This window comes from Corvus cornix, chromosome 17, assembly GCF_000738735.6.
Source record: "Corvus cornix cornix isolate S_Up_H32 chromosome 17, ASM73873v5, whole genome shotgun sequence".
Taxonomy (NCBI): domain Eukaryota; kingdom Metazoa; phylum Chordata; class Aves; order Passeriformes; family Corvidae; genus Corvus; species Corvus cornix.
In genome coordinates, this window is record NC_046346.1 from 1,798,415 (window position 1) to 1,825,540 (window position 27,126).

General features: G+C 46.9%; 2 protein-coding genes across 2 annotated transcripts in view; one reads left to right on the top strand and one right to left on the bottom strand.

Moving 5' to 3' along the window:
• LOC104688509 (carboxyl-terminal PDZ ligand of neuronal nitric oxide synthase protein-like) overlaps positions 1-11,436 on the bottom strand; it is a 30,544-nt gene extending 19,108 nt beyond the window's left edge. Inside the window, exons 1-2 of the mRNA XM_039561774.1 lie at positions 11,278-11,436; positions 7,488-7,559 (exon numbers count right to left, since the gene is read on the bottom strand). Coding sequence (XP_039417708.1) covers positions 7,488-7,559; positions 11,278-11,382 — 177 coding nt within the window. The 5' untranslated portion in view covers positions 11,383-11,436. The remainder of the gene's footprint in view (positions 1-7,487; positions 7,560-11,277) is intronic.
• A 7,675-nt stretch (positions 11,437-19,111) lies between these two features.
• Positions 19,112-27,126, top strand: part of TTLL11 (tubulin tyrosine ligase like 11) — a 36,584-nt gene continuing 28,569 nt past the window's right edge. The window contains 4 exon segments of the mRNA XM_039561604.1: positions 19,112-19,468; positions 19,471-19,499; positions 25,172-25,268; positions 26,643-26,776. Of these exon segments, the coding sequence (XP_039417538.1) occupies positions 19,126-19,468; positions 19,471-19,499; positions 25,172-25,268; positions 26,643-26,776 (603 nt within the window). The 5' untranslated portion in view covers positions 19,112-19,125.

The following is a 27,126-nucleotide window of genomic DNA, read 5'->3' on the forward strand; positions in this document are numbered from 1 at the left end:
CCTGCAGTTGTCACTCAGATTTAGGCAGCTCCTCGTTACCAAGCCAATCCAATGTGCTCTCTAGACTCTGGTTACCTTCTCAATTACATTTTTTCAGGCACCAACAAAGAAACAGCTTTCAGTCGTGGCTGAGTGTTCTTCACCAGAATGTAATTTGAAAGCCATTATATTTCATCTCTGTAATACTCTACAACCAGTAACATAATTGGTGAAAAAGCCTCTTTATTTCAAACTAGATAAAAGCGTTGCAGAGATCTCATACAGCGATATTTTAGCTAGTGAAATTAAATGCTTCAGTAATATAATGATAATACTGTTAAAGCCACTTTATTTTACAATTAAAAGGTACCTGCTTCATCGCCAAGATTCAGCATCAGACAAAAAGCTCTGTCTTGTTCTATTTAGCACTAACATTTTAATTTAGCTTTTATCCATTAAAATGCTGCTTTTATTAGCCTTCAACTAAACTCCAATCTACCATGGCTCTTATGCAAAACAGAATTAATGTGCCTGACTGGTTCCACCCCCTCGCTGGAGAAGCCATGGAGTTCCGAGCACTCTGAGGAAGGCACTGAAGGTCGCTGTTGCCTGGAGATGACACATTTCACTGACTGATCCCTCCACCCATCTGTTATCGATCCTGCACTGCACACTCTGAACGGGGTGGAAGAACTGAAGCATCTCTAGTCACCGGCCACTCCTCAAAAACTGGGTCAAAGCATGTAGCTACTGAAAAAGCCCCAAGCTGCCTTCTGGCACAGTGGCCTGTATTCACAGCTTGACCAGTCCCCACTCGTTTCAGCTCACAGGTTAAGTGACAGAAGGTAACTAATTCTTCTGTGGCAAGAAGTGCAGAGGTGATTTAGGGTTGGAGATGAGCAGGGTGGAAACCTGCAGGAGTTTCTAAGTCAGTGGGGCAGCTCTATGGCACGGTGAGACCCCACCGCAAGCACTGAGCAGAAGGTTGGATTCTTTTGTAATCTCAGAGGTGTTTTTTCCTCTCCTCCCACTCAAGACATACAAGCAGAGCATAGTCAGCTCTCCACCACAGTCACACAATGCTGCCTGGAAACACTGTGCATGATGGCACTGCAGAAACAGCTCATTAGGAGCTTCTTCCCTTTGTTTTAAGACAATATGAACAGCAGAAAACGGGTAAAACAAGCTTGGGTTTGTCTGAGGCATGGCAGACTCAATCCGTCTAGAAAGCCAGCTTCCACATTTTGAATTATATGTTTTGTAAAGTTAGGACAGCAGCATGTGCATGGAGCACACCAGCACCTGTTAAGGTGACCATGGACCAGAGAACACGTGGAGAGAGGCCAAACGAGCTGCACCTGCATGACCCACCCTTCCCAACCCAGCCTTTCCCTTCCTCGGGCCTTTGTGATAAGGGGTCTCAGGGAGATCTAGTCCCACCTGGTGTTTTGGCTAATTGGTGCTGCAGGGCAGACTGGCAAGGGGGAGAGGCTACAGAACTCAGTGGCAGGGCAGAAAGCCCTGCCTGGAGGCAGGAGGGGAGTAGGGTGCCTGGGAGGTTGCAGCTCCTGCAGTCTCAAGCTGAAGCCACTTGTTTTGCCTGGAGAAATGGATTCTTGCCAGACCTTCTGCCAGAGGGCTCACCTCCTTCAGCATCCTGTGCTGCACACAGGTAAGACCTGTAATGTGTCTGTCATCCCTTAAGGTAAGGTGGCATCCCTGTCAGGTCCTTTACCTTCCTAAAGACCAGGAAACAGACTGTGGGAACCAAACCTGGGGCATCTGCAGTGTGGAACAGTAAAATGCTTTTAGTAGAGCAGTGCATTGAATGTGGTGGTTTCAGTGCTGCCTGCCCTGAGTAGGAGCAGGTAAGAGCTTTCTGGCAAGGCTCAGGTAGGACCCTCAGAGCACAAGGTGGGACTCCTGCCTCCTGGGAAGCCCAGCCTGATCCCCATCCCTGTGCAGGAGACTCTGCTATAGCTGCAACAAACAGAGGAAAACAAACTAATGAGGCATTAGGGCTAAACTTAGCTGCAATTAACATTTAATTGCTATCCTGAAAACACTTGCTGTGTTTTGCCAGGGCCTGGAAAGGTAAACCCAATTAACTTAATCTTGTGTGGTAGAAACCTTAAACTGGTTCAGATGCCTGGTCTCATGGATGGGGACCCTGAGAGTAACTGGTGTTTCTGGGACCTGGAACTGAGCAGTCCTGTGGGCTGATCACATACTGCCTGTGTGAAGCTCAGGAGCCTTTCTTAGACCTCTGCTCTGGAGAAGAGACAGAACTGACACGAGACATTCTGCAGAAGGTGCCAGAGCAAGTTTGTGCATGCTTATGTGTATTGGTTTGGCTCTCTCCTGGAGGCTGTGTCTAACACTTAGCAGGGTAAACAACCCTTGCATGGTTCTCCAGAGATGCAGGGAAGGTATCCTAGAAAAAGATGCTCTCTTTGAGCATACTCTGGGGTGAATATATAGTCTTCTGAGTGTGGGGGAGAAGAAGGAAGAGATGCTTGTGTTTCACACTCTAACCTTGTCAGAACTGTCATCTGTTTCTCTGGCACCTTCCTGTAAATGAAAGGAAGGTGCACGGTGCTCTGAGAACTAAAGAAAGGTCCGCCCCGGCAGTCTGAGGCTGCTGAAATATTTCAAGATACTAGACTGTTGTCTGTCACAGCCCAGGGCTATCATTAGCTGAGCACTTGGATGCTCTTCCAAAGAGGCTGAAAGGGAAAACCCTTCAGGAACTGCAGCAGAACAAACTCCCATCCAACAACAACAGCTCCTGCCGGGCAGCTACAGAGGCCTGTACCCCAGGGCAAATGCTCAGCAGTTTGCACTTCCATGTTTGAGCCTGTACCTCAGCTACAGCTGACCAAATAACTTCACTATAGAGGGAGAGGCTGCACAGACTAACCAAGAAACTCATGAGCTGGGAGTTCAGCTTCTGGGTTTTTTTTTTTAGTTCTGATCACAACTCCAGCTCAGATTAACATGAAGCTGACAGAAAAACATAGCTCTGAGCACAATAACTCAGGAAGGGTTTATAGGCAGAATATGTCAGAGGAATCCATGCAGCAGTTTTCTTGGTGAACTTCTGTAGTGAGAAAGCTGCCTGCCTGGGAAAACCGAGGGACCTGTGTTCTAGAACAATCTCACGGACAAGCCTATGAGACATCTCTACCTCTGAAACCTGTCAGAGTAATAAATTAAACTGAGAGGGCTGAAGGCAGTCACTCTGCCCTCTGCCAACTGTCCACCTGGTTCCTCTCTCCTTCTGTAGGAAGAGCAGATAAATCACATCCATATTTGCTCCTGAACCGTTGGAATTTACAGCCTGGCAGGGCTTTAAGTGCAAGGTGCTGTGTGAGCCAGCCCAGCTATGGGACTGGGAGCTGCTGGAGTGCAGAGGCAGGTTCTCTGCAGCTGTCCCTGCTGCCTCTGCTTCACAAGTTTGTGCAGTAGGACTGTAACTTACTCATCCTAATTTAAATTGCTGTCATGTCACACTTCAACACTACCAGTTGATACTTGGCAGTCAGTCTGATGTACAGTGTGGCTGGATTGCACTTCCTCACTCAAATACCATGTGGAGAAATTGCAACGTGCTGAGGCTCTGCTCAAAGATGGATGCAGCAAGAATGATCAGGATAAGAGGGAGGCTGAAGTGAGAACCCAGTTCTCATTCCAAGGGGAGCACAGGCACTTCTCATGTATCTTGTGCTGAGATTTATAAATGTTTCTGTTTCTCTGGCACACTGGCCTCTGGGGAAAAAGGCTTCTCAATTCAATTAAGCCCAAGAAATGTGGAGGTAACAGAAGACACACCAGTCTGGATGCCTGCCTCCTGTTTACTCATCCTGGTGTTTGGATGGGCACAGCACCATTTGGCTGTTCCCTTACAGAATGATTAAATAATCCAACATCTGGCTCCTTTCTGAGTGTCAATACCTGCTTAGGTCCAAGCTAAACCTTCCAAACAGAACTGAAATTGGTAGGCTTCAGAGATTCTTAAGTACAAATTCCAGGGAAACTGATTCTGTGCCTTAAAGGTAGATAAACAGAGTGTCTTGGGGAATTGCTGGCAGCAGGCTGTCTGTGGGGATGACAGGCTTTGTCACTTACTCCTACTGTGTCCTTGTAGAACTCACCACTCAAAATAGCAGCATGTCACTAGGCCTGCTCAGCTGGCTGTAAAGTGCTGGACTGAGGGTAGAGGTGCTCTAGGAAGGGAACAGCCGACTTTCTCCTCTGGTCAGTGCTGGCTCTGGGGAATGCATGCAGGACATGTGGTGATGTTAACCCTGCACTTAAAACCATCCATTCCCTGGTCTCCCAGGCTAAGATTTTCCAAGCAACCTCAGCAGCTTCAAGGAAGTGTTTTGTGTTTTACAAAACCCATCTTCACATTAGATAGCACTTGAATTGTGCAGGAGGAAAGATCTTGTACATAAACTCCCTGGAGTGCTGAAAAGGCTCCAATACTTGCAGAGGAATCCACTCCAGCAGAAAGCCAGCTCCGCCAGAACGCTGATGGAGCACGGGAGCTGCCAGACACCCAGACCTGGATGGCCTCGGGCAGCTGGAGGCAGCAGATGCTGCTCCCTGGGAGGTGGGGGAACACCTGCCCGGGGTGCTTGGAGCTGTGTGATGAATTGGACTCTCCTAAGCAGGCCCTGTCAGGGTACAGTGTACTTATCCAAGCTGCAAACTCATTTCATCATGTCCCCTGCCAGGGCAAGAGGTAGAAGGATTAGCTTGAACTCTGATCATATAATAACAACATGGCAGCTGTAGGCAGCTAATAATCCACTGGAGGGATTAGCAAACTTAAAAGTTGTCTAGCTCTGCATAATGGAAAGCTAAGAACAGCAGCTTCCCTGTTCTACCTATTGCATTTGCATTCTCTCCAGTGGAAGCATAGAACATGATGAGACAAGGCTTTCCAGTCTGTTATGAAATGGGATCTAATGTGTGACTAATGGAGTATTGCTAGCAATTCTACAAGCATCCATTCAGCCCAGGATATGGATTTAAGCTTCACTAAGAGAGTGCACCTCAAATACCTACTGCCAAAGAGCAGGTCACGATTTCAGCAGGCTAATGCTAAAACTTGTTATTTGAGGCTCTCTGGGAGTAATGTCCTGAAGTCTACAGGCAGACTGCTCTGCTTATGCATGGAGAATCCCACTGAGCTGATCCTGGGTTCCCTGGTATAATTCATGGGTAACTGGTAAAAGAGCCCAGTACAAAACACACAAGGTGCCAAGGAGCAGACTTGTCACCTGCTGTTGCTGCTTCCCTTATGACCCTCTCAGGACACCTGGAGTGCTCGGCAGCTGGAGGCTTTTCCTCCAAGGCAGTTTTGGCGCTTGTATCAATTTACTGATGAGTAACTAGAGTAACCAGCTCTGACCCAGCCTGGAAAAAAGAGCTGTGACTCCTCATCCTCCTCCCTGCCCGCTCATGGAGCCGCAGAAGCAGTGAGTAAGAGCCCTCCTGTGCTTTGGGCCGGCTCCATCAGCGCCTGGATGGCTCACAGCTCCTCCCGTGTCGCAGGGCACAGGGAGCAGCACAGGGAATGCTGTGCTGGGGCTTGTACTGTGTGACTTTTCCCTTCTGCTCCAGTGGAGAATTCCAGTGGAACACTGGAATGCACAAAGGATGAAAGCTTCACCACGACATGCCCCTGCCAACACTTGGCAGGGCTGTGGGACCTTACTCACTCTTGCAGTGCAAACAGGCACTACCAGTCACAATAACATAGGAGCAAAATACTCATTTCCCCCAATAGCTTCTTCCACTGTTTCCTCCCAGTTGTAACTGGTGCTGCTGAGAGTCCATGGGAAAAAACTCTAGTACAGACAAGGCCTCTGCATGCAAATGAACGCTACATAAATAACCCCCATCTTCCCTCAGTTCCTAGGTTGGGTACTCTGTGCACTAGAATTCTCTTCAAAGACCTCCCAGTTCATTCTTTATGCTCTAATTAAGGATCAGTGCCAATTAACTATCTTCAATAGAGGAGCATCTTCCGCTCAGCAGCCAGGAAGTGTCTGAATAAGATCCTGCTGTACAATGTGCACATGAAAAGGGAAGCCCTCCCTTTTTGGAACAGGCTTCCAAGATTAAAAACCCAGTATAGATTACTGGATGCCTACTTTAAAAATCTTGTGTGACAATATTAAGTGACGGCACCCAGGATGCAGAATGGGTTTTTTACATGTTTCTTGTGGCACTCAAGCATTCTACTGCACTGCCAAGGCTCTGAACTAGGTACCACTGTGGCAATAGCAGGTGTGAAAACAGAATGTGACACTTTAAGTGATATAAAATACTGTTTGCTTTTTCTTACAAGGGTGTCATAGATCAGCAGAAGTGCAGTGTCAAATCTGATGATAAATATTGATTCAGGGGAAAAATTGCCAATAATTATGCCAGCACCTAAACTGCCCTGGTAGTCCTCACCTATTGCTTTTCCTTCCTACAGATATTCACCTGTTCCATAAATAACCAGGCAATTTAGACTGCTGCTGCACTGTGTTCTGAGCAAGAGCTGTGCTAATAGTCTGAGCAGGCAAAGGGAGGGGAATGTCATTTCTAAGCTTGGCTGGAGATGAATACATCAGCTCCCCAGCCAGTTACAGGCTAAGTTTAAAAAGCACTATTCTAAAGGAAAATTAGATGGTTAAACACTGTGGGGGAAGGGGGGAAAATAGGATAATCCCTTCAAAGCTTTAAATGGAAGATTCTCAAACTTGCTTCAGCTAATGTGAGACATATGAACAGCTTCAGAATTAAGACCCCTGCAAAACTTCAGCCAGCCACAACAGCTGCACTGCCTTTTGGGGGAGATGCACTTGAACTGGTTATACACGAAGCAGATGTAAGTCACCCAACCCTGCTAATCACAGCTAAATCTGGGGACCATTCACAGGCTGCTCTGCAGAATAAAGGGGCAAAGCAGGAAAAGCACAGGCTTGGTGATGAGAAACACGAACTGTAAAACTGTATTGGAGGATGGGGAAAGCAGCAAATTATTCTAGGAGCAGCAGAATCCACAAAGTCTAGTCAGATGGGATTGACATCAATCACATCTGTCAGGGCACTGATATTTCAATATATAACACAATATATTTGGAACTGTCAATGAACTCAATTGCTTTTGTGGAGCACATTGTGTACAGCTTATTTTTCACACACACAAAATTCCCAACAGGCTAAATAAATCTCTTAGTTTCAAGGAGAAGCCCCATGGCTGCTCAGCACAGAAGAGGGGGTTACATTTGAGTTTTGATAACTGGTCCCTTTGCCAAGAGCACAGGATGAGCCTATGCTAAGATGCCTTGGGAATTTCTGGAGAAGCTTGTTGCAAACCTGATTGTGCTGAGATTGAGCTCCAGATAGGAAGGGCTGGAGGGAATGCAGAACAGTAGATTGCAATCAAGTCACTCCAGGAAGTGTAACCTTTAACTCTGTGTGGGGCTCAGCTCTTCTGCACTTACCCGGATCCTTCTCATGGCTGCCACAATCTCCACGCGGCTGTTGGGCCTGGGGACATCCAAGCTCCCGATGTACTGAAAGACACAACAGTGAGATGTCTGTGCAGTAATGCACAAGTTCATGGTGTGGCCTTCTTCAAAACAGGTGGCATTTCTCATTTATTTAGTCCCCCCTTGGTTAGACTCCTTTGACCCAGGACAGGATAGGAATATCTGTTGTAGATAACGTTATCAAGTCAGTGATTTCTGAGGTTGGGTGTGAGGCTCTGACCTCATTCAGGTTCTGGATGTGCCTTTAACAGTGCTTTGCAGGGCAATGCTTGCTGCTAATCGAGTCATGATCCCATGTGTCTGGAAATGGGACCGTCTATCCTGTGTTCTTCCTTACTACACCTGCTCAAAACTAAAAGCACATAAGAGCTGGAAAGCTGCCAGGATGTGCAACAAACACCTTTCCTGGAAAAGCCTTGTGATTCTAGCTTAAGTTTTCAGTCTGGACCATCCTCCCTCTGGATACTGCTGTGCCTGCTTGGTTGGACCAGCTCAGCTGTCTGCAGAATCCTGGTAAACCCACCCAAATCTGTGTCCTACAACCCTGTTCTTAACTCTGCCTAGGGGAGCTGCAGTTCTAACCATGCTGCTTGGGCCAAGTGTCTGTACCAGTCCTAGCAGGGTCTCTTACTGGGGTCTGAGATGTGGCAGATGGCAGGTTCCCACCACCTCCACCTCTACCATAGCAACAGCCTCCTTGAGCTGGTTGCCTCTTCTCCTGAACAGAATGGCAGTACGCTGCCCATGCTCCACAGGTTATCATGGAAGACCCGCAGGCAGCTTCCTGCTGCTGGCATTTCTCCCTCCTGTGCTGCCTGTACTCTCTCCTTGTGTGCCAAGGCAGAACCTGCTCATGCACCTGTTGGCAGGAGGCAGCAGGTGCTGCACGGTGGCACCGGTGACGGCACACGTGGCACGGCTGCACAGGAGTGCTCCGCGCTGCCGAGTGGGGGAGGCACAAAGCTGCCAGCTCAGCCTTGGGAATGAGGAAAACCTGTGGCGTCCTGGACAGTCACACTGCGTGGGGAGCAAAGGCTGCTGATGGTGTAAAGTGGTGTGGCTCAGCTTTGAGGGAAGACCTGCACGCCCAGGACATGCTGGTGAGGACAGGGAGAATGACAGCTGAGTGAGAGGGTGAGGGCCCGATGACAGCGTGTGCTGGGAGTGGCCCTGGCAGCTGAGGGCAGGTCCTGGATTTGGTGCTGGTGGGGGCCCAGCGGGGTCCATCAGCTCCCTCAGGGTAAGACAGCCCATCTCTGCTGTTAGTGGTGGGGGACAGAGTTTAATGACCCTTCCAGGAGCATTTGGTTCATGAACTGTATCTGGCTTTTAGCGTGTGGTTACAAGTTGTTGGTTTTTTTGGAAGTTGTTTCCTTGTGCAGAAGAAAAGGAGCAGCTAATCAGGAGGCCCCTGCAAGCATTCAGGGTGATATTATACATATGAACAGAGACAAAGTAATTCCCCAGAACAGCCCCATAGGTATTGCTGTTACTGACACAGTTCTGGATTTATTTCTCCATTGTACTACTTGCAGATGGCAATGGGTTTTATCTTGTAAAATGTCTACTTAAAAGGGCTTTCAGAGATGAGCTCTCCTGGCTCAGTATTTACTGCTCTTTCTCCTGCCTTGAAATAAACACCACAAGCACTCTGAAAGGTCATCTGGCTTTGCTGTTGCTTCTGTAAATGCCTTTGCAAAATGGCATTTTTAGGAGCAGTTAAGTTCAGCTATAGCCTTTGGTAAACCACAGGAGAACCAAGCTCAGAGCATGAGAGCTTGAGGGCAGCAGGGAGGGGAGCAGCAGAGCCAGGGCTTCCCTCTGGGCTGGTGGGGAGGACAGAGCTGTATTGCTGTGATCTGTGGCCTCTTTGGTGTGCAGATCTCCTTCCCTGCTCCGCCGTGGCCGTCAGGACAGTCACGGGTAATCCAGATGAGCTCCCCGCAGCTGGCTGGCCTTTTGTCTGCCGACAGCAGAGCTGCAGTGGGGAACAGGCCATGCTCCTAATGATAAATTAATTGGGGCAAGAGGACAGCTGGGACTGCTGAGCTGGAGGAGATTCTTTCAAACACCCTGCTCTGGTCTGGCTGCAGAGTTTGGGTACCTGTGCTCCCACACAGAGCCATGAAACTCATGAAACAGCACATGAAGCTCTGCCCAAAAAAGCAGCTCCCAGTACTGACCTCCTGAAGATTATAGGGGAAGAAAGGCAGTTTGGAATGTGGAGATTAGAGAGTGAGTGTGGTCAGTAAGATTGCCTGGTGCGAGACACCTGCAGCCAGCTGCAGCCTTGTCATTGTCAGCGTCGCAGCTGACTGATGTGCCCACAATGAGCACCATAATTGGAAGAGATAGACTGTAAAGCAGAACTGAGCAAGCATTTTACTAAGGTAATGCAAACCCCATCCCAGACCCACACATCCTAACAGTGTGTTATCCACTTGCTAGCTTTGGATGCCTGGAGCTGCCAATCTGAAAAGCCAGTTTCACTCAGTTAAAGGTACAGTTGCTTCTCTTCTTTTAAAAATCAAATTAAGGATTTTTCTTCTCCTCAGCACAGTCTGCAGCACAGCAAATGTTAATTTAAATAGAGGAATCACAGATTAAATGTTTTCTTCCCTAAGGAAGATAGATTTTTAAAATACATGATTAGCTGTCTATTCAGATTCATCCTGTATCCTGCTTAAATCTTACAGCTCTTTCAGCAGGAAAACCAAGAGGCACAAAATCCATATTTCAAAGCTTTATTGGAATGTATATGCCCCTTCTTTCCAGCTCAGGAGACAGCAGGCGTGAATTCCATTTCTAATCTGTGTTAGGCCACCTGCAAAGAAGGGAAGGGAGCCTGTGAGTTGCTCCAGCAAAATGCAATTCTTCTTGTCAGCTGAATTATAAACCCATTCCCCATGCCGTCTACAGAATGCCAATTCCAATGGAGTCACTTTCTGAGAGTGCTGCTGTGCTGCCAGGCTGTTCTTCACGATCAATATGGAATTTCTGACAATATCAGTATTTCTTTCTGATGCCTGAAGGCTGTGGACCTTGTCTGTCCAGCTTTTCATGCAGGGAAGGGGTCAGCTGGAGTAAGACACTATTATCTAAGCAGCACATAGCAGTCTGCTGGTTTCCAGGGGAATAGGGAGGTATCACCCTGCCGTGGCAGGACAGGGCAGCCCGATGGGGGGACAGGACAGGCACTGGATCAGGCCGGGATGAGCACCTGGGACAGCATCCATGGTGCTGTCAAGAGGGGTCATTCCAGAGCAGTTCCAAAATGAAGCACACAAGGCAGCATCTAAGGATTACACAGCTGCAAAAATACTAGGAAAAGAGCAAGAACCTGTTTGATTGTGCTAATTAAATGTAAGGCTTTCATAATTGATTGCTGTTTTCTTTAGACTCCCTCAGCGTGGCCCAGGGGCACTTCCAGAGCTCAAGAATAACCGTGGCAGGGCTGGGGGGGGGCACGGCGAGCCCGGCCTCGAGTCACGGGGCCATCGGCCCGCGGCCAGTGGGTGCCGCACCGGCGGCTGCTGGACAGCACCGGACCCCAGCCCGCGGGGACCCCGAGGCCGCAGAGACCTCCAGCCCCGTCTCTGCAACAGCCAAAGAGGGGGAACCCTCCGGGGGGCTCGCTGCCAAGGCCCCCCGAGCGCGGGGGCCGCGGGGCTGTGACAGGCGGGGGGGACCCGCTGCGCCCCCGGGCCCAGGGGCTGCGGAGGGGAGCGCGCCCGGGGCTCACCTTGGCCTGGAAGTGGATGCCGTGCTGAAAGGCCTCCTCGTTGTGCAGCGGGACGCGGGAGTCGCAGCCATCGTCCACCAGGTTGTACCGGTTCTTCACCGGCATGGCGGCGGGCGGGCGGCCGCCTCAGCCCGCGGCCCCGCCGGGCATCGCGGCCGGCAGCGCCCGCCCCGCGGAGCCCCGGGCGCCGTGCAGGGCTGCGGGCGCCCGAGCCCGGCCGCGTTTTGAATGAGCGTCCGCGGGAGCGAGCGGGGCCCCGGCCCCGCCGCGGCGCCATTGGCCCGAAGTTCCCTCATGTGATGCGGGGGGCGGTGGGAGCCGCCCGGCCCTGCCCGGCCGCCCCGCCCCGGCCCCGCCGCGGAGCCACCGCCGGGACGCGGCCGGAGCCGTGCGCTGCGCTGGACGGACGCGGAGATGATGAGGGGTCTGGAGCATCTCGCTTATGGCGGAACGCTGCGGGAGCTGGGCCTGGTTAGTCTGGAGAAGACTGATAGGGGATCTCATCAATCCATACAAATAACTCCAAGGGGTGACAGAGGATGGGGCCAGACTCTGTTCAGTGGTGCCCACCAACAGGACGAGGAGCAGTGGCCATAAACTAACACGCAAGAGGGAGAACTTCTTTTCACTGCGGGTGGCAGAGCACTGGAACAGCTGCCCAGGAGGGGCTTGGAGTCTCCTCTGGAGACATTACAAACCCACCTGGATGTATCCCAGTGTTACCTGCTTCAGGTGGCCCTGCCTTCACAGGGGGGTTGGACTGGCTGATCTCCAGAGGTGCCTTCCATCCCCAACCATTCTGTAGCCGGCGTTCACTTGGCTGCTTCTCCTGCTCCTGGCCTTCAGCACCTTTGTTTGGGTAATCCTGAATCCAGCTTGGGCCCTCTGCAGGGAGCAGAGCCCCCTGAATCAGGAAGGAGATTTGGCCTTGCAAAGGCTGCTCTGTGGGCATGGCAGTGAACACATGCAGCACTTGGCGGAGGTTTGGTCACAGAGGGTTTGTCTCTCCACGTGTCTGGGATGTCCTGGCCTGGTGGTGCCGTCTGAACACTGAGGAGCCATTTCATACCCTCTGAGGGCACAGAATGCCAAATCTAGGCTGTACATGTCTGTTTTCCATGTTAGAAACTCTAAACAGGCAATATACAAAATGATCTAGAATCACTGCAGCTCCTGAATGAGTGGTCACCTACATTATGTATGTCCCATGTCAATGTGACTTACAGCTCTGTTAGTAATTAGCACACGCCCTCTCTCAGAATCCTGACGCACAGTCGATGCCCACTGTGTCACTGAATATACTCTCAGGATTTGTGGCACCCTGTGTGCTCACAGTGTTCTTTCCTTCCAGCTTCGTCTCAGTAGCAAGGCACTGCCAGGCCCAGGTGAGTCCTCACGGTTGCTGCTCTGGGACACCTGACACATCCGAGTGTGGCATTCCTCAGTGGGGACCAGCACAGGTAAGGGATGAGGCCTGTGCCCAGCTGTGATGGCAAGGCCCGAGGTTTGTCTTCTGACTGTTAGTACAGCCACACTCCATTTACAGGAATGATCAGAAATGTGAACTGTGTAGAATCCAAAGGGTGGAGGGTTACTTGCACGCCAGTGGATTTCGTCTGGGTTCTCCCAAATTAATTTTTGAGTCATAAAAATAACTCCCAGCCAGATGTTTGAATGCTTTTGGACACCGTGTTTTATTTGGCTTTTTCATTAGCAAGAATGAAAAGTTTGACCACAGGCAGACAGTGCACAGTTCCCTGTATCCGTCTCAGGAGCATAATCACCCTGAGCTTCTTGGCATTTCTGAGTACTTGTAAGTCAGTGGGAGATGGGCAAGAGCCAAAAATCCAGAAATTTATAATTAAGAGAGGGAGAAAAACCCCGAGGAATTAATACTGGTTCACAGACTGTGACCCTACATGTTCAAGTATTTTGAGGTATTAGCAGATCTTTCTGGGAAGGGTTCTGTGGTCAGCCTTTTGTCTTCGTGAAGTTTTTCTGTTTCCAGACAGACTTCTTTTCTTCCAATCTATAACACTGCATTACCTTCTCATTTAAATATTCACAAGTTTATGCTAATCCCACTTTCATACAGCATAACTCAATATGGGTTTTGTCAGTTGGTTTCTGTCCAAGATGCTCCTCTAGATACACATCTCGCCTGCAGATGCATCGGTTTAGTTCTTTGTTGGTGATTTTTTGTGTGGTCTGTGCTGATGTTTAGGGCATACTTAGAACATTTCATGGCACTTTTCTTATCTTGTACATATCTCAATCAAAAAAACAACTGTTGACCTGAATGAATAACCTAGATTTTGTGTGCAAATGTCCTTGGACTGATTGAGCAACATTCAGGTCTTTGGTTCTCCTAAGCCCAAGGAGGAGGAGATGCCACCCAGTCAGGCTAGGCTCATGCTTCCTTTGATGCTAACGCCAGCAAAGCTCAACTCATATGGGGAAAAACCTAACACAGCCACTGCTGGTGAGTCTCTGCATTGATTCTGCAATGCTGCATTTCAGCTGAGGCATGCAGGAACCTGCCATCGTGCTGAGCTGCTCAAAGCTTCTCCTCATTACCCTCCCATTGCCACAGGAGCACTCCTATATAGGTGGGAGCATAAGGAGTTCTCTTGGGATAGTTAAATTTTTAAATCTGATAGAAAAACCAGGATGAAATAAGAAGAATGGTCTTTTTAATTCCATTCTGGTGCTCTCCAGTATCCCGCAGATTATAAAATCCTTTGGGTAGGAGGAAAGAAATATCTCATGGGAATCCTGAGAAAAAGAAGGCAACTGTTATTTAATAAAGCTTGCAGTGCCAGTTTCTGTTAGATCACAATTGGATGGAGGTGTTTAATACTCCCTGTTCATGAACTTCTGTGAACTTTTCATGGGGCTTAAATCTCCGGAGGTTAATGGTTTGGATCTGTGTTCGAGAATTGAGTTTGAAGGCTGCTAAACTTAAAAAGATGTTAATTTTCTAGTTTGTTTGTTGGGCAAAGAAAATTCTTTGACTCCACTGGAAGTAAGAAAGCTGTATGCCTTTTCTTCTGGACAATGAAACTGGGCAAATATGTGGAATGAAGCATTTACACAGGACATCGTCACGGATTTAGGATAAACAAACCCTGGGTAGCATTGAACAGTTGGCCAAACCTCATGGTGGGTGTTTGCATCACATGGAGGTACTGAGTGAGTTATTCCTTTGATGTGCAAAGCACTCACAGAAAGTCCCGTTTCTCTGAACACAGTAGGAGTGAAGCCCCAAGACAGCTTCTTGGCTCGGAGCTGCACGTGTTTTTGCAGGGAACAGGTTTGTATCAGCTTTCTCTCTTGGGCACAGGCTCCCAAGATTTCTTTCCTTCTCTTTCTCTCGCATGGATGCACATTTCTGCCCGCCCCAACATTTACTCTGCATGGAAATCCCTCTTCTTACCTACCTTAATTTTTTTGAGAGACCTCAAATGTGGGGTAAATGGGGTGGTGGGTGTTACGTGCAGGGTGCTCTTTAATCAGTTCCTTGGTTGGTTTGTAGGGAAGGGAGCTTTTGCTCCTGTCTGATCCTGTCTGGTTTTCCCAAACCCACCTTCACAACTCAGATGAAGGAGTTTTAGAGGCACTGCACCCTTTCTGCTTTCCAGGGGAGATCTGGTCTTGATGCCATGCAATTTTCCTCCCTTCTGCTAACCCTTTTAAGCACTTCTGCACAGCAGAGTTGCAGAGATTTTAAATGATAAATAAGATATGACGTAGGAAGAGCAACCAGACAGATGTCCAATAATGGCAGACAAAAGCCTCTGTGGCAGGAGAGCACTTCCATATCGCACATAAGAGCTGAGGGGTCTGTGCATGCCTACTATCCTAGGAGATCTGGGTTTGTCATGCCACTTAATCAACATTATTAATATTTACTTGTGCTGGTGCAATTTTAGAGCAAGGTCTCCAGTGTACTAACACACCAGGAGATGTCCTAGAAATGCTGCTGTGGGAAGAAATGTGGGGGCAAGAATAGATAAACCGGCTACTGTTGACCGAATTGTGTGGTTACTCCCTGATGCACCGGGGATTTCAAGAACAGCAAGAAAACTCACAAACAAAATCTTTGAGTCTCCTGAGCTGCCACATGATGTGAACTCAGAGGTGACATGTGGAACTCATGGTTTCAGCTCCCTCAGTGAGTGTCATACGTGTCCTCTGCGAGCACAGGGGCTGCTTGGTGAGATGATTATACCAGATCTGTGTTGCTCAAGAAGAAACAGAAGCTTAATGTCTCGGCGGTTCAGCTCCGCAGCGCAGCCAGGCAATCTGCCCGTCAGGACTGCAAACCTCTTTCATGCATGGCCAGCTCCAAAGGGCTGTGCAGCAGGACTTGGCAATGAAAAATGTCATCTACAATTATGCATATTTGCATCATCTTCTATCATGCAAATCCCCCCACCCCAAATATGCAGCACATGTTTTGTTTGCATATGTAGGTCAACCACAAATCTTCTGTGGTCGAACATAAACATGGGCAGCACGGGGTGATGTATATGGATTTAAATCCAGGCTGAAGCATAACTTCACCAAAGACATTTTCCAAGTGGAGTCTGTTTACTAGATTTGTTTTCTTCTGACTTTTCATTTTATAGAGCACTGCTTTCTCATGGATTTGTGAAAGAACAACTGATGGGAGATACTCACCATCATTGCAAAAGGAGCTATTAACTTCAGGCACAGATGGATAGTTCTTCATGAGTAACTTTTTTTTTTTAATAATAGCTTGAGGAATGTGTTCTTTTTCAAAAGGGTACACTAAAGTATTTCTGCAAATTTGCCACTGGCAGGAGGCCAGTTTTGTATGATATTTTAAAAAGATGGTATGTTCTTTTTGCAAATTACATGCTACTTTGTTTTTCTTGTCTTGGCTATCTTTAAAAAAGAAAAGTATATAAAAGAATACAGTTATTGTCCTTATGATGCTACATAAAAGCTAAAAATGTGGATCCCAACTGGGAAACAAAAAAGCTTAGTGGAAGAAGGCAAATTTGTTAGTAAAGAAAAATGTTACTTGTTAATGTCATATGGTTGATGTGTTCACATGCCCAACTCATGAATTCCATATACCACAGGTTGGCAGTACAGTTCACTCTCAGTGTGAGCTGCTGGGATCAGCACAGTGTCGTGATGGAAAACACACTGTTCAGTTTGCTGCATCTGTAAAATTGCTTTATTCCTGGATTCCTCCTTGAATGTGGCAGTTACCTGTGCACACACAGACAGCAGGTAAGTGACGATTTCAGGTAAATGAGAGTGAAGTTGTTAGTCTGAGAGATGAGTAAAATACTGTACAATTAAATAGTATCCTCCCCACTCCCTTAAAATGAGACCAGTACCTCTGTTGTATTTGATATCCTGAATTTAATTAATGAGAGCATAGGGACATTACAGTTCTCCTGGATGGAATGCACATTCTTGTTCACTTATTATTACAAGATAGTAACAATCTGTTCTTATCAACAACTCCCCCCGAGCAAGGGTCTCAGGAAACAACCTTGTGTTGAAGAGCACCCCATAACTCTACATTTCCCCTCTCCTCACGGGGGACAGATGATCTCAAGTTTCCCATTTCTCTCCTGCTGCTAGATCCAGCTTGCTGTATCCAGCAGGATATGCTCTCCTTCTGCATTACCCTGTGCCCAACCTATACTTTACTCCCCACCTTGCTGTACCTGAATGCCATGTATAGTCTGACCCCACACTGCACACTGCAGCCCATCTCTATTTATCCCAACAGGAAATTAAGGTTTTATCCACACAACACAGGCAAGCCAGGTGTGGGATGTATTACAGCTTCTCTGGTAGAGGAACAGCTGGTCTGTTATTAGCCTGTAAGAAATGTGGATATATGATAATTAGGTATAAATATATTTCCCCTTTGCAATCATTTTGATTGGTATTTCCCATGCTCCAAAGCCTCTTAATGCTTTGGCCCATCTTAACTCTTTTCCCGGCTTTCTTTCAGCAGTGCTGACATTGGTGAGGATAAATCTCTCTGTTAAAAATACTCATCTGGGAGCCTGGCAGTAAAATAAAAGACAGAGTCAGGCCACCGCTTTATATCACACTCCGACATATTTGAATTTCTTTTCTTACAACTGAATTTTTATGCCAATGTTGAACATAAGCAAAATATTAATTTTTCTTCCCGATTTGTACCTGCCCAGAAAAGAGGTTTGGAATGAGATCATCTTTAAGGTCCCTCCCAACCCAAACCTTTCTGTGATTCTGTGATCTGATGGTGGTGGTGAAGCCAAGGATGTGCTTTCAGGGATGGACATGCAAAAGACGCCACCCAGACAGCTCATCCTGCCAACATTACCAGCCCCTCTGAGCTCCTGCTGGAACATGGAAATGCTCCCAAGTTTTTAATTAAAAACTGTCACAGCTATAAAAAAATAATGCACGTCTTTAAATAGCAACATGAGAGCAATGAAGAGCAAGCTACCTGACCTCAACCTTCCTGGTCACTTCACGTTGCAAGACACAACTCTAATTAATTAATTAATTAGTTTCTTCATTGCCTACAAGGGTAAATGATGGAAGATTGGTGAGGCACTAAAAAAATAAGGGTCATGACACAACCTTTTTATTTTATCTCGCAGCTAGCTGGCAGTGCCAACTTTTTCTGCATTTATTTAAATTTTGCTGTAGTTTAAATAATTTCTGCTGATATCCTGTTCCAGTCCTGTTCCACATCACGACTCTGGTGATCGCTCCTTCACACAGAACCCTGATTATTCCTGTTTTTTTTTCCCAAAGTCTTGCCTCTCAGCCCGAATTCCTTGCATCCAGGCTGGATTTCCCAGGGCGCAGCGCCACCGCCTGCCCACAGCCCTGCGCTCCCCGCATTCCATAAAGCTGGTTTTGCTCCAACAGCCGCTTTACTGACATGTTCTCAATTTCATTGCCTCGTAACTATATCGCGAGGGATTCGTGTATCATAGAATCGGAATTCTGGAGTGGCTTGGGAGGGAAGGGACGTTAAAGATGATGTAGTTCCAACCCCCTGCCATGGGCAAGGAACCTTCCAGCTTGCTCAGGTTGATCACGGAGCTGCTGTTAAGGTTATTCATTCCATTACTGACAGTGTAAAAGTCGCTTTCCTATTTTCTTGCTGTGCCTAAGAGCGTTTAAAATCCGCAGATGGGGCTCTCCCAGGATCGATTCAGATGAACCTGAACGGACCGTGGGAACGCCCTTTGTGAGAGGCAGCGGTTTGAAACGGCGGCGAGAGGCTCGCCTTACATGAAAATCTTTCCGTCACACGGTAAGGAGTGCACCGAGTCTCTGAGCCGCCTGGGCGGAGGGTTGGGTGGCGGAGGGCACGGCGGGCACCGCGCCCGCCCCTCAGCCCGGCCTGAGGCGGGGCCGCCATGGCGGGGCGGGGCCTCGCCCGCTTCCAACATGGCGGCCCCGCGCGGTTCGAAATGGCCTCCCGAGCGGGGCGGGGCCTCTGCCCGCTCCCAAAATGGCGGGGGCGGCGTCAGCGCGTCATGGCGGTGGGGCGGGACCAGCGGGTCACCGGCCGCGCCGCTGCCATGGCAACGGGCGGGGAGCGGGGGCGGGATGCAACCGGCGGGGATGGAACCGGCCGGCATGGAAGTGGCCGGGATGGGGAGAGCTGGGACAGAACCGACGGGGATGGGGATGGCGGCAGTGGAACCGGCCGGGCTGGAATCGGCCGGGCTGGGGACGGAGGGGATAGAACCGGCGGGGACGGGAACAGCGGAGATGGGGATAGCGGGGATAGAACAGGCGGGGACGGGAACAGCGGGGATGGGGATAGTGGGGATAGAACTGGAGGGGATGGGGACGGCGGGAATGGAGCCGGCCGGGATGGTGCCGCCGGAGATGGAGCCGGCCCGCGAGGCGGAGGAGCCCCCGGGGTCCCCGGCCCTGCCAGCCGAGCCCGCGCAGGATGGCCCGCCAGCCGCGGTGCCCCCGGGGCAAGGGGCGCTGCCCGCCGCGCCCGGCCGGGAGCGGGAACAGGAGCGGGGCCGGCGCGGGGCCGACGCGCAGGGCTCGACCGGGCGGGCGGCGCGGGGCAGGGCCCGGCGGGCCTCGAGCCGCCGCAGCGGGGGCGAGAGCGCCAGGCGGGCCGGGGTCACGGTGGACAGCTCCAAGGCCAAGACCTCTCTGGAGGCCCTGAAATCAGCCTGCGGCAGCTCCGCTGGAAGGAGGTAAGCGCCCGGCAGCGGGACCGGCTCTCGGGGAACTCGCGGGGCTCCGCGGGGCCGCGTCCCCATCCCTGCCCCTGCTCCGGCCTAGCGCCGGTCCTGCCGAGGCTCCCCTCCCGTGCCGTGGGTCTGCCCCGCAAAGCCTTTCGCCATTCTACTCCTCCTCCTCCTCCTCCCGTGCCTCTCTGAGGGCCGCTGCTGCCGGGAGTCTCCCGGCTGTGCCACCCCGACCCTGGGGCTACTTCTAACCAGATGTCGGGTCCGGAGCTGATTTGATTCGTGATTACGAGTGCCACGTCTAGTTATGCAAGCCAGAACAGGGGTAATCGGGTATTGCGCTTCCGAGCTTAAACTGATCACGGAAAGGACAAGAAAGAAACCTGCTCCCATGGGGAAACGTTTGACGTGTTGTGTAGATTTGCATTTCTTCTCTCCCACCCTTCCCTCAGGGCTTGGGTACGTGGGTCTGGCCCGGCAGAGCCGCTGCCTGATGCTGTGGCTGCCCTTGTTTGCAAGGCGTGTCAGAGAGCACGGTGTATGAACGCAGTGGTATTAAGCCAGCTGATAATGCACCCGTAACAGGCTTTAGACTGCTAATTTACTTTATGTAGAGCAGCTATAGCTATTTTTTTCTCCTGCTGCTCGAGTCATGTGTTTTCTCATTGCTTTGTGCGGATTTCAGTGAGTGCCAGCATGTGCTGAACTGGAATCAGGACAATAGGGGAGCTGGCACAGAACTGATGCTTTGCAACTCCTTATTTAAATCCTGGAGAGATTTCTCAGATACATCTTACTATAGATAGTAAATTGTTCTCCAACTGTAAAGATTTTCTTTCCCTAACAGCTTTATAAATAGCTTTATAGAAGTTTACATGGCTTCAGGAGCTTTGTGAGGAACTTGTGTAAGAAAAAGGGTAATTGTAATCTGTCTGGAAGAGCGAAGGTGGAGGGAAAAGGAGAATTAAACCTGAGGATGAACTGTTTCTCACGTGCAGAACTAAGATGGAGCTGTGTGATCTCTGACCAGCAGCTACTCCACTTTACAAAGCTGCCTTTGGGATTGCCACTTACAAAATAATGATATTTTTGTGCACCTGATGCTTTTAAAACAAAATCTGTACAGACTTGGGGTAGACAGTGTGTTCTGTGCAGTTTCTAACCTCAGAGTTAAATGCTACAAATTTATTTTCTGGAAGACTGAATGGCAATAAATGTTACCTGTGTTTGTTCATAATGTCCTGAATACCTAATCCCACAAAGACATGTGTGCTTTTTGTCAGGAGGAGTACTGCTTTCTCCTTCTCTGACTTCATAAAATTTTATTTCAAGATTTTTGTTACTTAAATCCAGTGGCAGAATTTCAAAACCTCTTTGCGCCAGCGCCCCAGTTCTCAACTCCTGCTTGTACAGCAAAATAGTAACAACATACCAGACTTGAAATTCAAACCTGCTACATTTACCTCTCTTAACCCTCAGTGCACCTGTGGCCTGTTTGTCAGCAGCCTTGCTCCATGTTTTATGCAATGACATGCAGAGCAGGGGCACTTCACACTTAATTTCTTTGGTTTTATGGTTAAATTTTATGTTCAGAGGGCCGGGAGCCATTCCAGAGAGGGTTTCTGGATCACTGATATCAGTTAGCCTCGCAGATTGTGCTGGGAGTGAGCCACACTTAGTGGTTAATTTTGTCTTTATAGTTTCCTGAGACTTGACTGTTTTGCATTTGTCTTGCACTTGATAGTCTTTCCTGCTAATTGACTTGTTTCACAAGCTCTTGTTCCTCTCATGAATCTCTGCACTGCATTAATCAGCTTTTTCCTTCCTGCTTTGCATCCCCCAACAGCAATTGCTGCTGCTTTTACTTCATCTCTCTTTGTTCCCTGTCTCCCTCAATATCCTCTCTCCTCCATCTCTTTCTTCAGTCAATATTTTTCATTTAGTTTGTTGCTTCCTCCTTTGGCCACTTTGTCTCTTAATAAAGAAGAGACCTAATATGGAATTTTGTGATGCTTGACTGCACCATCTCCGTGGCTGATAACTCATTCCCTGGAAACAAGTCACTGTCAAGTATTGCTGTATATCTTCAGCTTATAAATAGGCTAATAATATCTGGTCAGGATTTGAAGAGAAAAATACAATTGAGAAGAGAAATCCAAGGACAACTCTTTATTCGAGCTACATGTAATCCTGAAAGCTCTCCCTTTCAGACGTTTAGAGAAACAACAGTGAAATATTTGTTCAGACCCCTGTCAGGGATGGCCAGAGCCTTGGAGCTGGTTGCACTGTTACAGCAGGACCAGCAGAGGGAACACGGATGTTGCTTGTAGGATCCATGAAAATAATACAAAAAAAGGCCTGGCAGTAGTAGTGAAATGCATGCATTTTAAGTACTGGTGTTTCAGGGACTGCTATTCTACTGTTACCCCCTGTATAATACTTCTCAAGAGATTGCCCACTGTAGTAGATTTGATCCTTTTCCCTCTTTACTTCTCTTACATTTTCCTGTTCTTGCTTTTGTTTCGTTTCTGCTGTTTGCTGCTGGATGTGTTGGCTGGAATATTTTGTTGGGAGGAGACAGTATAATGTGCTCTTTCAAGTAGGCTCCTTTTCATCCATAACTCTTTCTGTCTAATGTATAGCATTCTAACAGTGTCATATATCCGTTTTTTATTATTTTATTTTGTTTTAACTTGTACCTCCTGAAATCTCTGTCGTCTAATTTCCCTGCCTTGCTGGAAGAGCTTGGTTCCAGTCACAGTCTGTCCCTGCAATGTGCTCCATGATCATTTGTAGAAGTAAGACATAATGTACCATGTGATTACAGCATTGGCCACAGGGTAGTAGTTCATTAGTGAACTGACATATGGTAAATGCCATTATAAGACATACAAAAAAAGGAAGAATACTCTGAACATTGGCAATACTGGTGAGCAGTTTATTCTGTGGCACTGATATGTGGGGAAGAGGTGAAGGAGTCCAAGACAGCAAATTGACCATTGAGATTCTGTTACAGAAGCAAAAGACAGGAAAAGAAATCCAACTTTTTTTTTCAGCTTTGGGAATTTTGAGTAAATTAAATGATCAAGTGTGACAGGCCTGTGTGGGTGGACCTTTTAAGAAGCACTGCAGAATTTCCACACGTGTGCCAATTCTGCCGCTACCCTGGACAATGTGATCCAGTGTATCAGATTCTTTAAATGAACATGATATGCCAAATGAAATAATGGGCACAAATTGAGCTTGCATCCCGAGTTTATTCATCACTTAATGAATTATTTCTTCAGCAAGCTTTCAATTACCAGGAAAATGGAAGAAGCAGATGTCCCAGGCATCAAATATCCCAGTGTTGAGCATTTCATTTGTCTCGCTGTTCCGGAGCTGCACAGAGGTGTAGGGAGAGTTTCAGGTTTTATGCTGGAAAAGCTGACGAGTCATTTAACTTGTCATTAAACATGATGGAACAGACTGATGTGACCTGCAAGACAGTTTAAATTATTGACTTCTTATCCAAAGGTAGAAATGACCTGTCAGACAGATTTGACTATGATGGATTATTAATCGTGTCAAAGTTGTAGAAACAACTCTATTCTCTTTATGGTTCCTTGTTTATTTTTTTCTGACAAATGTTGCCCAAATCTGAATAAAAAAGATTTACAAGATTTTAAAAAAGGATGGCTCCAGCCACATTTACAACCTCCATCCCACTGTGGCTGGTACCACCTTGGCACTGGGTAGTGCAGATCTGAGGCTATTCCACCTGACCCAAGGCAGCTGAAGGTACAAGGTTTTATGTCCATCTTTCTTTTTGGCCGCTGCCCCGCACCAGGAGCTGGGAATGTGGTGCAAAGGCCTCTCCCACCACAGTAAGATTAATTTATATCTGCCTGGCACTGCCAGAGGCGCCAGATAATCAAACTTGTTGGCTCCTCTCCAAACACCACTCTTACATAAAGTGTACTGCAGAGGTTACAGAATCCCCTCCCCAGCTCATTCAGGAGCTGAGTTTGATCCCATTGTTGGATAAGTCCAGATAATCTTGATTTCTCAGGAGCAGGGCCCTTGCTGTGCTATCCCAAATTTCCAACAAGGGGGTGCAGTGCTTCCATCTTCCTGTCCAGAGCTGCTCACTCCTCATCTGCTGTGAAATTATTTCGGTGCAGTGTTTGTAGGGAGCTTTGATATCCCCTGTAGATGAAAGGTGTTATATAAATGCAAATTTTGTTCCTTTCATTTCAATTTCATTTAATAAATAAATAAATTGCTCAGGTTTTAGTGGGAAGGGCACTCTGAGACTGAATGCTGCATCTGTATTCTGGATATACCTGTGGAGAGAGGTTAAGGCCACTGATTGTCTTTCAGAGCCCAACAGAATTAATTTTCACTTGTACAAAAACAGATTTTGCAGGCTGAATAATAATGAAATAAGTGCAGAATCCACTGACTCTTGTTAAATTGGGTTTCTCATCCCTGCAAGTAAGGAAACAGAAAGGATGCATTGCTCAATTAGCATTTTAAATTAATTTTTCAAGGCTATTTACTGAGGAAACTGAAATTTTAATTAAAGTAGCAAATAAAGTAATGCACTCAAAAGGTTTATGCAATTCTTTTTTCTGTCATACTCAAAGAAAAATAATCCACTGCTTAAAGAAATGTTTTAAAACAAGAAAAATTACATTTCAAGTAAAGAATAAGAAATATTCTTATAATATAAGAATATTTCTTCTATATACTGGGGTTCTTTCAATACATAAATGGTACTGGGTGATGAGGGTGATAGGTATTTAATGCAAATGTGTCCTAACATGCTAAATATAGCAGATTTATTTGAAAAAGGTGTAGCCTAGTAATAGAAGCTCTTCCTGTGAATGTATTCCACATGGTAGTTAAATGGCATCTTCATGGAGCTGCAGATGAAATGGTTTTTTTGGCTTGATAAATGGGGCCCTGTCGAAGAGAATAAGTGAGAAAAAGAAGAGCACCTTCTTTACACAAAACTAATTAGGTTTTTTATAAACCACTTTACTACTATTAGAAACTTGCTCTCAGTAATTGCCAGTGCTGCTTCTGAGCTCTTCAGAGTGCTTAAAAAAAGGGTGATCTTTTTGATAATAGAAAACAAACTACAGTTTTCCAATTTACGGTGAAATCTTGTGTGAATGGGAAAAGAACCTGGAATACTTAATATTGTTGAAATAATCGCCTTAGTTCTTAATAGTGGGAATACATATGCTCAACAAATGATTAATTGAATTGCAGGCTTTTATTTAAATTACAGGCTATTAGTACCAGAAAGGAATTAATACTGTAGAAATTAATACTTATAACTGGATATATATAAATGAATAATACAGTCATTGCACTTAAATATCTTGCTTTGAGTGTCCACTTTGCATTTATAACTTGTCTGTGGCTGATCAGAAGCTCAGGGCTTCTCAGTACAGCCCACACCTGAGTCATTTGGGCTTGGTTTCTAAAAACCTCTCTTGGTTTGTTCGCTTTAAAGTCTTGGGCTGATCCAAATATTCTCAGTTTTGCAACCAAAATACAGAGCTTGTTTTCTTTTGACAGTCAGAAGACTGTTTTTGAATGGTTTATGCTTAAGATGAGTGTTTAAAAAAGACAGGAATGAACAGGTATTCCCAGACTGCTCAAAACTTGTTGCCTCTCTTTTGCAGTTTCCATTAGGCCGCCGCTTGCCGTGTGACATCTATTGGCACGGGGTATCATTTCATGATAATAACATTTTCTCAGGGCAAGTCAACAAGTTTCCAGGTACTTCACTTCTCTTTCTAGTTTAAACAAAATGCTTTAAGAATGCTTTATTTGACCTAGTTCTGTGTTTCACTGGTTTTTAATGTGAATTATCTGCCTAATCAACTGATAGTATTTTTGGCATATTACTGGGTTTAGTGGGTGATTTCTGCTGAGGGGGTAAGGATATCAGAGTGGGTGTCTTGAACAATTTCTGAACTGAAATTTGTTTTGGAGAGAAAGTGGTTTTGATGAGAAGAATACTTCATACACGTGAAGTTAGGAAAAAGAGGAGTGGTAGGCTGTAATTTAAGTGAAGGATGCAATTACTGTCTGTTATCTGGCACTGATAACAGTGCTGTATCTTTGGATTTGGTTTTGATTCAAAGTGGAAAGAATCTGTTTTGTTTCGTACTCTGACTTATCTCAGGGAGAAGATTGAAGCAGAATTCCTTAAATGGATTTTTTAATATTGAAGAGTTCATGTCAGTCCTCATCTTATGATGACTCTTCTACTTTTTTAAGCTCCTTTTTTCTCATTTAATCCCTGTTGAGATCTCTCTAAATAAGAGCTAAGAGCTTAGGTATTGACTTATATAAGCCCTTTACTTCAGATTTATGGCTGCTGTTAGTGTGCTGTGAGCATAAGAACCTCAGATATCGAACTCCAACCTTTATTTACCCTGGCTTTCTCCTGCCTGAGGGAAGTTCCCACTTAGGTGTAGGATGGTATTGTTTTCTGGTGGTTTAAATCAGTGTTAGATGAATATTACCTGTCTGTATTTTGGCTTCTACCTGGTGAACAAGTGGCTGCACAGGAAGCAAACCAGAGCCCTTCAGAGCTAGACCTGATTTCCAGGAATGTCGTGCTAATTTGATGCAGGGTTTTACTAGAAACTTTTCCATAAAAATAGCTTTTTAGTCATGTTCCAAATGGACATAAGACTTCAGCAAATGTTTGTTTGGCTGTTCACAAAATAACCTGTTCTTTGTGATGCAGATACTTAAATAACTGCAAAGTAAACACAAAGTGGTTGATTACATTTAAGTTACATTTGTACCTATTCCTGGAATGATAGGTTAGAAAAATAATTTTGGATTATGGCAAAGGCACTAGTTAATATTTGACTAAAGCTTTCTGTCTCTTATTCTGAGCTGTATTTTTGAGAATTATTTTTTTTCTAGTATTATACAGAAACACATACAATAGGAAATAGGCTGGGGAATACCACAATTATTGTGTCAGATTTTAAATCTCAAAAGATGTTCAGCTTTATTGACAGCAACGACCAGAGTGCCTTCCCAGCCGGGTCAGTAATGATACTCTGAAATGATACGTTTACTGTTAGGATGAGACTTCAGAGTGGGGTTTCTGTCACTTTGTTCTCTTCCCAGGCATGACGGAGACCGTACGGAAGATTACCCTGAGTCGGGCCATGAGAACAATGCAAAGTCTGTTTCCTGTGGAATACGATTTCTACCCTCAATCCTGGATTCTGCCAGAAGAACTTTCCCTCTTTGTGGAAGAGGTACACAGTTTTCACTCTCAGAATACTACAGTGATCCATGACATCTTTTCCAGTTTGCCTGGGATCAGTCATGGTCTGGATGTCTGGATGTTAGCTTTGTTTGTTACATTCTGGAATAAGCTTCAAAACAACTCCGCTTCTCTGCTGTGCCAGGAGAGGTGGCTGAAAATTGAACCTGATAGAACCATAAGCCCTTTCCCTGCATGTTCTGCTGGCCTGAGAAGGTTCCAGTACAGTGTGGCGAGTGTGGTGCTTCACCAGGTTCATTGTCACTGAAATCTTTTCAGTCCACTTGGCCCGAAGAGCATTTTGTTCTGTGCATTGTTAAATACACTCACATCATCTCATGT